At 38.6% G+C, this 13,995-nt stretch overlaps 1 protein-coding gene across 1 annotated transcript; it reads left to right on the forward strand.

Moving 5' to 3' along the window:
- The first annotated feature begins 6,525 nt into the window (after positions 1 to 6,525).
- LOC122646588 (GDP-fucose transporter 1-like) lies at positions 6,526 to 8,120 on the forward strand. Its single transcript, XM_043840169.1, has one exon. The coding sequence runs from the start codon at positions 6,934 to 6,936 to the stop codon at positions 7,984 to 7,986; it is 1,053 nt and encodes a 350-aa protein (XP_043696104.1). The 5' UTR covers positions 6,526 to 6,933; the 3' UTR covers positions 7,987 to 8,120.
- Positions 8,121 to 13,995: the final 5,875 nt, after the last annotated feature.

Consider the following 13,995-nt stretch of genomic DNA (forward strand, 5'->3'; position numbering starts at 1 on the left):
CGGACTGCACAGGTGATCAAGAGCAGCAGGATGCCAGTTATGATGCTTGATAGACTTAAAGAATTGAATAATAGATATATGATATTTATTAATTGAATTGCTCACTGTTACCTCTCTAAGCCATCAGTACTTTGTAAAATTTTTGGAATGTTGTCTATGTCTATATGACAGAAATGTCCCTAAATGACTCTCAATCCCTATGGGACCTCTGTGTACACTTTCAAACCCCTGTAATGGTGTTACTGCCATTGTGAACATTCTTTAACTTGAACATCCATTTGTTTTTCAATGTTTTTCTTCCTTTTGGGAGCTCCATCAAATCATAAGTGTCATTCTTTTTCAAAGAACTCATCTCATCCTGCATTGCCTTGATCCAGTTATTTTTGTTTTTATGAGATTGTGCTTCCTAAAATCTTTCTGACAACCCTTCATCGGTATGTAAAATATAATTAGAACTGGGATATTTTGTTGATGGTTGGTGCCCTGTTGTAGACCGGATCCACTGAACAATGACCATCCAGATCGCAGAGGCAACATAGACCCACTGAACAGTGATTGTTTAGATCCTCGTGAAAGTCAGTATATGGACCAGGTACTGGCTGAGATGGCCTAAATGAAACAAGTGATGGTACAATTACTATAAACAGTGCAAGCCCAATAGAGGACTAAAATTGTGCCTACTTTCGGTGACCCGGAGCGTGTCCCACAAGCAATTTCCAGAGCAGCTCCAGTTCCCACCCTCAGACTGATGGCCAAATTGAGGTGGTTAAGAGATCATTAGGTAATATATTAAGGATTTTGGTGGATGACAATCCTCGTTCTTGGGAAGTTTGATTACCACTGACTAAGTTTGCATTTAACTGTTTGGTTAACAAATCTACGAGGTATAGCCCTTTTGTTATTGTTAATGGCAGACAACCCATTACGACTTTAGATTTGGTACCTATTCCTTTTCCTGGGAAGCCCGAGTCCTCCAACAAAGGTCCACTGGTAGGCATGATTGTCGTTATCACCGGCGGCTCAACAGCTAGGGGCATCTCTAATTCAGTGCACAAGGAGTATGCGAGAGAAGTACTCAGCATGAAGCGGATTGATCAGAAGGCTCAAACTAGTCAGATCATATCATTATTGGATGAAGATCTGAGGGATATTCACCTGTCTCATGATGATGTAGTCGCCAATATCCCTCACCGTTCAAGATGTGACTGACGTAGTCATACCACAAATCCTTCATCATTCGGTGGTTCTTAGATTAAAATACATGTTACCACTTTAAGAAGAAACTATAGACCCTGAATTTTCGTCGCTAAAAATCCATATCTAATTATCAGAAATTGACACGTGTTTTCCTTATAACGATAAACAGAAAAGTAAATGAACCAAGAATTGAATCGGTTTTGAAATTCGATACTCAAATCAAACCTGCTCCGTTCAGTATTTATTCGGTTCTTACACAATTCGGTTCCAGTTAGGGCTGCAACAGGGTCGAGTTGGGAAAGGCTTTTTAAAACTCTAACCCAACCTTGAGTCCTCTTCCCTAGGTCCATGCTCGACCCAGCCCTGAGTCAGGGTATGGATTTTGAAAAATCTAACCCTAGCCAGAGTTCTATCTGGATTTCATTGAAAAAGTGCGATCGATAAGCCGAAGCTTTGTTCGAATTTCAACAAAGTTATCTCGATATGTCGAGGTTCTGTTCGAATTTCATCAACAAAAGTTTGTTTGATAAGTTGGGGTTCTATTCGAATTTTCATCAACAAAGTTCATCTGACCACTCTTTATACAATCTAAGAACACCTATAACTGTGTTCAAAGAACCCTGTTCTGCAACTGAAAATATCATAACATCGTCATCAAAAGCAAGGTGCGAAATCCATTGCCTTTTATAATCCGGGTAAAGAGAAACCAGCTTGTCATGCACCTTTAGATCAAGACTGTTAGAAAAAACCTCCATCATAAGAACAAAAATAAAAGGGTCCCCAAAATTCGGTGGTGCAACCAAAGATTCGACTGTGGTGCCAGACTTGGTAGGTGTCGTCGACTGTCTGGTGGTGCCTCCCAAAGGCTTGGAAGGCGCCGCCGACTGTCCTATGGCTTTCCCACTACAGTCTTCTATCCCCACCATACTATAGGACCCACATGTCAAGTTATCCCACCCCTTGATCCCTTCTAAACAAACGTGGCCTTATACATTTAATGTTAAGGGTACTTTCTTCTAATGACGAAAATATCAATAACACCATAGATCCTTCTAAAAGAGGATGATGTAAGCGGATAAAAAAAAACAAGAAAGCCAAAGGATAATTAGCTTTATAGGGGTTGTACCATTGTATAGGTACAGTAGGGTCTTTATAGGGGTTGTACCATTTTCGTTAGACGCTATCAAAAAGTAATAATAAGCTTGTCCCTTGCCTTTTACAATCTGAGTAAAGAGAAACCAGCTTGTCCTACATCTTTAGATCAAGACTTCTAGAAAGAACCTCCACCATAAGAACAAAAATAGAAGGGTCCCCAAAATTTCGTGGCACCTCCGGAAGCTTCGGTGGTGCCTCTGAAAGCTTCGGCGGCGCAACTAAACTTAGGTGGCACCGACTGTCCGGTGGCTTTCCCAATATTGTCTTCTACCCACTATTCTATGGGACCCACATGTCAGGTTATCCCACCCCTTGATCCCTTTTAAACAAACATGGCCTTATACGTTAAACTTTAAGGGTACTTTCTTCCAATGATAAAAATATCAATAATACCATAGATTCTTCCAAAGGAAAATTAGCTTTGTAGGTGTTGTACTGTTATATAAGTGCAATAGGGTCTTTATAGGGGTTGTACCGTTTTTGTCAGGTGCTACCAAAAAGTAATAATAAACATGAACTAAACTAACTAATTACAACATGTACTCTCAAACAATAGTGTTGTTTACCCAAGAATTAAAGTATGTAATTGTTCGAATGGTTCTGGGATATCATGAACTTGTCTTCATTGTAGAGTCATCTGCTTCTTTGCAATTCTTAGCATCATGTCCACTACCCCCGCATACTTCTGTCGATCGCACTTTTCGATCGATCAGAACATACAGAGAAGTTCAATCGGGAGTTACAGTCAACCGATAGAGTAATGGTCAACTAATGACTCATCGGTCGCATTATCGGACGACCTATGATCTACTGTCAAATTCCAATGGCTCTTTTTTAACTCCAACGGGGCGAATGTAAGTATAGTACAAGCAAATCCAAAGTACAGAACAAGAAAAAAAAGGAACAAGAAGGAAGAACATTACCTCTTAAACGAACCAGGTGCCGCTGACGCACTGGGTGCGCCGCATTGCCAAGGAATCAAGTGTCCTCAGCATGTAGGCTTATCTTGCCTCTGCCTAGTCAAAGGATTTCACTTTTGACAAATCTCTAAGATACCACACCAGGGAGATGTGGATCTTTACCTCTTAAAGGATCAAATCCCCCTCTTAGTTGCAACCTTTCAATAAGACATCAAAATCCTCTTCCTTGCTCAAAATTTTGAGTTTTGTTACTTAAACCTTGTTCAATCTTACCATCAGACAAACAATCCCTTTTTTCCTATTGAAAAATACACAACCCATAATACAACCATCAAAACACAACCTAATTTAAAGGAGAAAAATAACTTAATCAGAGGATACTCACTTGAAACTCAAATTCGGTTCATGGCCTTGACCCCCTTTTTTTTTGTTTTCTCCTCTTTGTTCAAATTTCTTTGCAGCAACCAGAGGAGCACAACTGCCATTTCCATAGGTAATGTGAAGTCCTTTTTTCGAAATCCTTGAGCACTCCTAGGAATAAAGCTCATTAGGTTTCTTTTTCATGCATTTGAAATGAGTTAACTTGGTTCACCAAGGATCAAGAGTTGCTTGGGGATAAATCTAGTATATAAATTTTTTATTTTAGATAGGTGGCCCAATGAGAAGCGTTAGTACTTGCTTACAAAATTATATGGCTAATGTTTACTTCAACAAAATCACTCAAAACAACTATTATAAAATGAAGAAAAGATAGCATGGGGTTCCATTCCATTTTGATTTAAAAAAAAAAAAAAAAAAAAAAGATGAAGCGCTTAGAGGAGCACAAGGTTGAATGTGCCACCTACATATTGAAAGAGGAAGTAGATCAAAGGTGGCAAATGTCTAGGCCTATACTGGAGGTTGAAGACAGAAATCTGACATGGAAGAGGTTCAAAGTAGCCTTCAACAATAAGTATTTACTCCGACTCAGGAGAGCAAGAGGAAAGGGTGTAGCCTCTTCCAAGTAGATGGACAAAGAGATAGACAACGACAGATATTAGAGATGGACAGTTGGTATAGATAGACACTTTTATATTTTGAGAGATGCATTATGAGATGTATATTTTGAAGTATAAACTAGAAGGAAAGAATAGACGAAGACCAAATACATAATTAGAAAAACACATTTCTGTTTAATATTTTTAGCAACGATAATATTAACCGTCGCCAAAAACTAATATCTAATCAAAAAACGCCATGTGTCAGTTTAATATATTTAGCAACCGTAATATTTCGCCTCGAAAAATCCATATCTAATCAGAAAAACAACGTGTCAGTTTAATATTCTTAGTAATAGTAATATTTCCGTCGCCAAAACAAATGTCTCACCTAAATTGCAAATGCGATGTATAATTAATCGCGAGTATTAGGACCAGTGATCAAGCAAAATTAATTGAAACTTCTTTCAATTAATAATATCTAATATTACCAAGGCCTCGGATTCCGATCGATACTGAGACTAAAGATTGAAATAAAATGAGAAATGATACAGATTAGTAAATGAAAGACTGAATGAACGAATGAAATGCCTCTTGATAGGCAAAATGTTGATTCTTTATGTGAGAGACTTCTCTATGGAGGCAATGATGGCCTAAAGAGAAAAAGAAAAAGGAGAGGAACAACCGAACAAGTCGTCTACTACTTAAGCGAGAAGTTCATGGAGTACGAGACTCGGTACACTTCCCTTGAAAAGACTTGTACCACCCAAGTGCGGGCAACTAGAAGGCTGAGACATTATACTTGAAAAGAGCATAAAAGTACACCTTATAAAGAAATATATACCTAAAAAAACCACACTTCATAGCCTGGCAACCCCTTCCTTGGTCAAAAGGTGTGCCACATTGTTAAGTCACCTTGGCCTCCACCAAGATAGTCACCAGTGCCTAATATGATTCTACGAGAATCCTTCTTAGATACAGTCTAGCAACTAATCTAGCTTTATGGTAATCAATGTCTTTTTTCTGAGTGAAGTCCTTTGCAACTAGTCTAGCTTTATGCCTTTCAATATTATTTTTCGAGTTGCAATTGATTTTAAATACCTATTTACAATCAATTGCCTTAAAATTTGTTTTATATCGATGTACCAATACTGATATCGATATCAATACCATGATTAAAATCCATGGTTGGGAGGGATAATTCATGGGTTTTCCTTCAACCTGCAAGTGACGTTCTTGGATAGGGCTCCTTTGTGGCACGGCAGGGCATCCGACGCACATCGGACGGCCCTACTGCCCCCGGCACACAGCCCAACATAGGAGCCCTTCACAATTCTAGTGGAAATAAAAATTTCTCTTTTACCAAAAAAAATAAATAAACAAATAAAAATTCCCACTCATAAATGACCCTTTATTCTGTTGTCACAGACGGCATCAGAAGGGTATTTATGAAATGGGGAAAAATTACTTGTCATCAGAAAACCGTATATAAATAGTAACCACTCTTACAGTCTTACTCTTCCTCTTCCGGTACGGATGGGTGATCCAGAGTCCAGATTCCAGAATCCGGTTTTGTCCCAACATAGGGGTGTCAATGGGCCGGTTTGGGCCTGTTTCGGTTCGGGTTTTTCGGTTTCGGTGTGACTTTTATAGAAATCGAAACCAAACCATTAAGAAATATTCGGTTTCGGTGCGATTTCGGTTTCGATGCGATTTGGTTTCGTGTCGGTTTCGGTTTATGATAACGGGTTGATATCGGTTTGGATTCGGTTTGGTACCGGTTTTATATAACTAGTAAGGTCTGGTTAGTGCTAATTTTTCTTCTCTTTCTCTTTTAAGTACATAAAATATTTCAAATACAATGGATCTTTGTATCCTATGGCCTATGGATACAATTGGTTGGGTAATTACTAACAAAGGATATGAGATAAAGTGAGAAACTATCACAACACATTTAGGGGACAATGGGGCATTAGGCATTTACTGATTTACTCATTTATCGGATTAGGTCGGTTCGATTTGGGTTCGGGCCTAACGATTCGGGCTACCGGTGCACCATCGGGCTAGCCCAAACCAAACCAAACCGTTTGCCTTTCTAGATCCACAAACCGAACAAAACCATTAAGAATTCGGTCCGGTGTGGTCCGGACTCGTTCGGACTGGTTCGGGCCGATTTCATCGGTTCGGGTTGGGTATTGACACCCCTATCCCAACAAAACATAACATGCCACAATGTCAAGGAAGACGCCCTTCGCAGTAATTGACTTGTCGAAGATTTGTGAGCCTCAGCTGCTGCCAAGGCCGCTCACTTCAATTTCCACAGCTCGAGATTTAGGGTTTGTCTCTTTTCAAATCTTAATCTCGTCGTTACGTGGGTGTCGGTGATGGTATTCTTCACTGCTCACTAGAATTTCGGGTTCTGGTTTGTTGCTAATCCTCTTAAATTCTTGTTGAGCTACATTTCATTAACTGTGTCGGTGATGTGGGTTTCTTCTCCGGAACTGAGGAGTATATCTGTTAAATTTTGCGATTTTCGTCTACATCGTTTCCGTCAGACATTGCAGATCGAGCCCCTTTTGATCTCCATAAGCAATTCCCAGATATTGCTCTGAAATCAGCGACTGTTATTGGGTAAGATTTCTGGGTTTCTTTCATTTTGAATCTGTTTGGCTTCTGTTGCAACAATGGTTTCCGCTAGATTTGATGTTTCAAAGCAATACTACACAACAAGTAGTCTCGTTATCGGATACGCTCTCTGTTCGAGCTTACTTGCGGTCATTAATAAGTACGCTATTACCGAATTCAACTTCCCTGGTCTACTAACTGCTTTGCAGTACTTGACTTCAGCTCTTGGGGTCTGGGTGCTTGGGAAAATAGGGTTTCTGTACCATGACCCCTTCACATTGGACACTGCAAAGAAATTTCTGCCGGCGGCGATTGTTTTCTATCTCGCGATCTTCACCAACACGAATCTGCTTCGTCACGCCAATGTGGATACGTTCATAGTTTTCAGATCCCTTACACCTCTTTTGGTGGCTGTAGCAGACACTGCATTTCGGAAACAACCATGTCCGTCGAAACTCACTTTTCTGTCTCTGGTGATCATATTGGGTGGGGCTTTTGGGTATGTGGCCACAGATTCGGCTTTCACCCTCACTGCTTACTCATGGGCATTTGCTTATTTGATTACAATTACTACTGAGATGGTTTACATCAAACACATGGTCACAAATCTTGGGTTGAACACTTGGGGTTTCGTATTTTATAACAATCTGTTGTCTTTGATGATGGCACCTCTGTTTTGGGTTTTGACTGGAGAGTATGTTGATGTGTTCTCTGCTGTGGGATCAAATTCTGGCAATTGGATTGAACCAGGGGCATTTTTTGCAGTTTCATTATCATGTATTTTTGGCTTGCTCATCAGTTTCTTCGGATTTGCCGCGAGAAAGGCAATCTCAGCCACAGCATTTACAGTAACAGGTGTGGTTAACAAGTTTCTAACAGTTGTGATCAATGTCTTGATTTGGGATAAGCATGCGAATCCTTTTGGCTTGCTTTGCTTGATTTTCACTATCGTTGGGGGAATTCTTTATCAGCAATCTGTTAGTGGAGGTGGCAGCCCTCCAGTGCAGCATGATTCCTCTAATTCTAAGTTGATGCATAGTGAGGATGATGGCAATGATTCTGGAGACGAGAGTGAAGGAAAGGGAGGATCTGGTAAAGTTTCTGTTGTATGAGCTTTAGAAGAGAGTTCATTTCTTTTTCTGATTGCTGATGAGGCTAATGTAGAGTGCTTTAAGCATAGCATTAGATGCTATAGACCTTGGTTATATGTTCTTTATGAAAATATCCTCACCTGGCTTGGTGTTTCTAGGTTTCTTGCTATGCATGTTTATTTGGCTGTCTATGGGTTGGTAATTGATAATGGTTTGGTACTTTCCGATTGGATTCATCAATATATGGGCATATGGATCTTGTCTATTAATTTCCATACCCTTCCTTCTGGATGTGATTGAAACACTACTTCTAGCTTCTCTTTGATGGTAATAATTTTTGTTATTTTTGTCTATCTGAAATAAGAAATCAATCATGTTTTTTTTTTATGGTAATCATTTTACAAATCTTACAATTCAGCCCAAATAGTATGTATTGGTTGCCAAAATATCTGAGATTTCAATTATCTTACTTGCCGGTATGTATTTAAATTTATATGGTTGTTTAAGTTCACTTATGTTGCATTAATTTTTCCATAAAAATTTTTATGCTATTTGTTAAAATTCAATACAACATTGTACAAGGATTAGAAATGGAGGAAAATGCAGTACAAAAAGTTGGAAAACAGTAGTCATTTCAAAATTCAGAATGATGTTATAGTGATGGTGTCTTGATCATTGATACTCTTGGCACCATGGTTTTAAAAATTGAAATTGGAATTGGGGGATTGGGTAGGAAATTGAATTGGATCTGCCGATCCAATCCGATTCTATCAGAGACATGCTTGCCACGTGGCATTTTCTCAGGTCTATTAAAAAAAGCCACTGTGAACTTCCGAAAAAGTTGAGAAGAACTGAGACTCTTGAGGTGGTGTTAAAGGCAGAGAGGGAAGAGAAGGGAAGAGGAGGGGGAGGGAGAGGGGGATTGAGGAGTTGTAGGGAGGCTGGGAGGACATGGATGGGGAGAGGAAGGAACAGAGAGAGAGAGAGGCTGTGCCATACAGCAGTAGATCTTCCGCGACTTGAAGAGGTTTGTGAATTTATGGCTAGCCCTCGCTTCCTGCAATGCCCCTGGGGATTTCCACAGTTTGTGATGTTCGCCCCGAGTCCTTTGGGGTTGTGACATGCTTTGTCCATGGCCCTATGGTTCCTGCATTGCATCACACAGACGAATTTACGGCTGTGTGGCATTGTATGTGATTGATGTTAAAAGCAAATGAAACCATGGAGGCGATGCAGGTCATGCAGCTGACCATGATTACAGTGGCGATGGAGAGGGAAGGAGAGAGAGAGGTGCACATCCTCAAGTCAGTTTCTGTTTATAGCGATGACAGAGAGGGAGTGGGGAGAGACTTGCAGAAGGGAGGGGGAGGGTAGCAGTGCAGGTGGATCCGTGGTGGTGGGGGTGGTGGTGATCTGGCAGAGAGTGGAGAGGAGGCAGAGAGATAGTCCAAGAGGGAGACCACAGTTATTTAGTTATATATAAAACTATACCGATTCACGGTCTGATCCCCATCCTTGTTCCAAAAAGGTGTTTGTGGTTTGGAATCGGACCGATTCATCCGATCAGGTACGGAATCGAAATCGGCTGTGCTGATTCGAACCCCGATTCTGATTACTATAACCTTGCTTGACACCCATGAAGGACTCAACCCCCATTATATGGATGGATTCTTTCCTCGCTCAATTGTGTTCAAATGTGCTTATTAGTCATGTACAACCAAAAAATGCCAACTAGTAAAAATTTAAAATTAAAAAGGCCAGTACCTGCTTCTGGTCCTGCCGATGCAGAGTCCTAGGAGGCGTGAATTTGGAGTCCCGAACCTTTTACCACCATTGCTCTAAGCAATGGCCCCTATAAAATAAAATTTATTTCCCAAAAAATATTTTACGCTGAAACAAACACAGCCAAAGAATAACAAAATTAAGATTTCCTTCAACTTCTGTTTGTTTACTTCTTGATGGGGTTGCCTTTATATATTCTTTCTTAACACAGCACTTTATTGAATGTCAACCTTTTTATTTGATTGAATGAATTACTACTATTGGAGAGATGCAAATTTTTAAGAAGAAGAAAAAAGAAAATAATAAAAGAATATATCATTGATGATGTCATTATCAACCTGAAATTAATTATTTTGGAAAAATGCATCAAGTGGGGAGCTAGGCATTTTTCTTACTTAAGAGTGGCATTCTTGAATATCAACAAATAAAAACTATTGCTTGGAGATGGGACACTATTGTATCTCATCAAATGCGGAAGAACTCCAGATGGTACTGGGTGAGTATTGTCATGTTGCTTCATTACAAATTGCCAGTTCCACTCGTGTTTTCTGGATCTATCTAAATTGGTTAATGAAACATGTCATGCCAGACTCACAGATCGCAACAAATCAAAACGGAACGGGTCTTGAAAGTTAATATCATGATATTATTCATGGTGGATGGGCTTTGCCAGCCTTCATGATTGAAATAATATTCTCATTGTCTAGGCAAGGTTGGTTGGGGATGTTCTATCTTTTGCAGTTAGCTATATAGCAAAAACTTGGGCGTAAAAGGAACTTTTGTGTGTGTGTGTGTGTGTGTGTGTGTGGTAAGCAAATATCTGTGCTGGCTATGTCGAAGAAAATCAAATGTGGACATTTTAAGTTGGGTGGCTATCATGAGAAATTCAAAGTTGTACGTTGTAACCATCCATTTTGAGATTGGGATGAGATATGTGATCTCAGCGGGGGGATGGCACCTGCTGTAGTGATGGATCTATATCTTACCTCACCTCTAGATCAAGAGAAGGAGAAAATTCTTAGTCCTCTCCCCTCCCTCAAAAAATTTTAAGTAATTACATCGGTTCATAATTTGCTCATGGACCATAAAGATCTGTTTCAGACTGGTGCTTGTAATAATTCTTACTCTGCTTCTTTCTTTCCCAGCAAATTGGAAGTTCACTGTTGGTTTTCTATCTTGAGCAGGTCTTGGATGATCAGATAAAATTAGTACTAGTGCATAGTTTGGTCAGCTGACTCTTATTAGTAGATTCTAAACTTACTTTTGTAAGAAATTTTGGCATTAATCAAATAATAGGATTTCTATTGCTAGATGAGTGTTAGTCTACAGCCTTGTATTTCCATCCCTTGAGCCACACCTGATATAAATCCATGTGTGTATTTATTTGTGGTGTAAGTATCACTTTGCTAGTATGCCTGTATATTTCACAGGTAGAAAAAGATTCCACTCAGTCATAATTCTGCAGCCCACAAATACATATCAGACTTTAAGCAAATCTACTGAAGAACTTCCACGTTAGAACAAGTACCAAAGAACTCAATGAACTATCTTTTAGCATATTCTCTACCTATTTAAAAATCATTTATTATTTTAATATGGTGCGCATAATTTTCTGGGCATTCTAACATGTAGAGAAAGATTGGAGTGGAATTTATTGTGATTAGGTGTTGATGTGGACAACATATCCACTGAATCTAGAAACAACCTGATCTATAATTCATGTAATTCATAATTTGACTTCATAACTTGGGTGGTAACTCATTAGGAATTATAGTGGGTATGTAGGAACCCTGCCACTCACTTTTAATATCCCTTTCGTGCTCCTACCTCAACTTGTTTATTGAAGTGGATTCTTGTTGGTGTGACAAAATAGCTGATGTTGCATTGGTTAATTTAGTTTTTGGGCCTTCTGTCTCAAAAAACTGGAGGGGAAGGGGGGAACTCTTGATATTTGTTTGGGTACTGATAAGTCCAAAAAGTATGAAAATTGGGCTTCTTGTTACTTCCCCCAACCCCTCCCCCCCTTTTTTTCGGTCATATAATTTGTCAACTTTATTCTTTGTGGTATATAAATTTTAATTTGAACCCTTTTGTTACAACATAAGACAAAGTTTGCTTATTGATCACTAAATTTTGGATTAGGCTGCACTTCTTTAAACTGGATTATAATGCCCCAATAGGGCTTGTTGACCAAACTGTAAATGTGGGTTGCTGCAACGTATTTTTGAGTTTAAAATCCAATAAATATGTGTCATCCTTATATTATTGTGGTTGGTCAATTCTTTTGATGAGATTTCTCTCTTTTTTTCCAAAAATTTCATTCCATAAATATAGATCTACTTGTAATCTCTCCCTGAACTGTCCTATAATTTTGTAACCTCTTTCTACTTCTATAGGCTCCAATCCAATGATCTCTCATTTCATCCAACTAAGGTAGAAACATATGATAAGGACAGAGGAAGGAGATCTGTCTGAAATCTCTTTCTACTTCTATGGAGTCCAATCTAATGCTCCAACTAATAGGGGCATAAAGAAGATAAGGCAGGAGAGACCTATGTTAAGATAGATGTACTATTTGAAATCTGTGTGTGGAATTTCTACCAGTATTTCAAACTTCAAATAAAAAGGAGAGAAAATAATGCCTTCCTAAGAATGAGCTCTTCATGACACTTGATTACATTTGGTAATGTTCTCATAGAGTGTTTCTGTTCTTCTTTTGTTCCTCGGTAACAATAATACAATTGGTAATACCAGTTTTTTCTCTTATTTTGTTTTTTTGGTTCTTGTGGAGTTAAGTGAACTGGGCTTTTGGAACACAAATGTTGAGAAATAGAGAGACAAAAATGTTTTTATTTTCTGTTCCGGGAATAATATAAAAAACAATAAAACATTTGGTAATGGCAGTTTTTCCTCTTTTTTTTGTTTTTTTTTTGTTTTTTTGGTTCTTGCGGAATGAACTAGGCATTTGATTCACAAATGGTTTTTTTTGTTTTTTTGGTAAACTTGGATCACAAATGTTGAGAGAAACAAAAATGGTTTTGTTTATCTGTTCTGGGAATACATGTAAAAGACAATTAATCATAGAGATACAGAAGAACCTGTCTTTCCCATCTCTCTCTTTTCTCATCTCCCCTCCCCCGTCCAAGCCGTGGGCAACTTCTACAGTCCTCAAAAGCACTTCAAATGGTAAAACTCCTCTCCTTCCAAAACCCAAAACATCATGAGGTTTGTGTGTTTGCCTCGCGCTTGTGTGTTCTCGCTATGTCTCGCTTATCTGTGTATGTGTCGTTCTCCCTGTATCGTGCTTGAGGGTATCAAATTCATCCCAAACTTGTTCGCTTGATCGAATCAAATCTCACACATATCGGTTTTTTTGTTTTTGGGTTGTGGTTTTTTATTTATTTATTTATTTTTTTTATGAACATAAAAAACTAATTAGATTAAAACAAATCTGACAAATCTAACATATAAAGTCCCGAAGTGTTGTGTAATCTAGCATGGTTTGCCAACCTATGAGCTGGCAAGATAATAGATACGGACCCATAAGAAGAAAATAAAGTCTGAATATCATATAGTAAATGGAAAAGTTCCCAAAGCCACGGATGTTATAGCATTATCTATTAGCCAATTCGTCACCACCAGAGAGTCAGTCCATACTGTTAAGTTATTGTATTTCATTTGGAATGCCTTTTCGATTCCTTCTTTGACTCCTCTAAATTCCGTTTTCTGTGCTGAACCTGCATTTCATTTGGGTTGTGGTTTTATAGAACTGGTAAAAGGCAAAAATGAATTGGATAAATTGAATGCACCAATCGAACCCGATATAAAATGAGATTGGATTGATAGTAAAATAAGCAATTGAAAACTAAAAAGAAAAACATGGAATTTTCCATTAATTTCCTTTTGTATCCATGTAAACCTGAAATCGGACCGGACCACATCCGATAGTAGCCTGATTATAAATTGATATAAAAAAATTTACAAGAAATCAGACCAAAATTGAAATAAAAACATTCTTACTGGTGTAAGCAATTGTAAGTACTTAGTAACCTATGTAACTATGTAAGTGGTTAATTAGATGTGGCGTAGAGATAGGAGTTAATAGAAATTAAATAGAGTAGGGGAAGTGGAATAGAGTCGTGGAGGAGACGGTGAAATTATTATGTTAATTGTTATCCTATTTAATAGGAATCGGTTATGCGATTTAATCCAAGAAGGTGGAGTACACAAAACTTACCTCCACTGTTA

Source organism: Telopea speciosissima, chromosome 11 (assembly GCF_018873765.1).
Source record: "Telopea speciosissima isolate NSW1024214 ecotype Mountain lineage chromosome 11, Tspe_v1, whole genome shotgun sequence".
Classification (NCBI taxonomy): domain Eukaryota; kingdom Viridiplantae; phylum Streptophyta; class Magnoliopsida; order Proteales; family Proteaceae; genus Telopea; species Telopea speciosissima.

Bases quoted from the DNA above. Each gene is read 5' to 3' on its own strand.
- LOC122646588 (XM_043840169.1), top strand. From the start codon at position 6,934: ATGGTTTCCGCTAGATTTGATGTTTCAAAGCAATACTACACAACAAGT.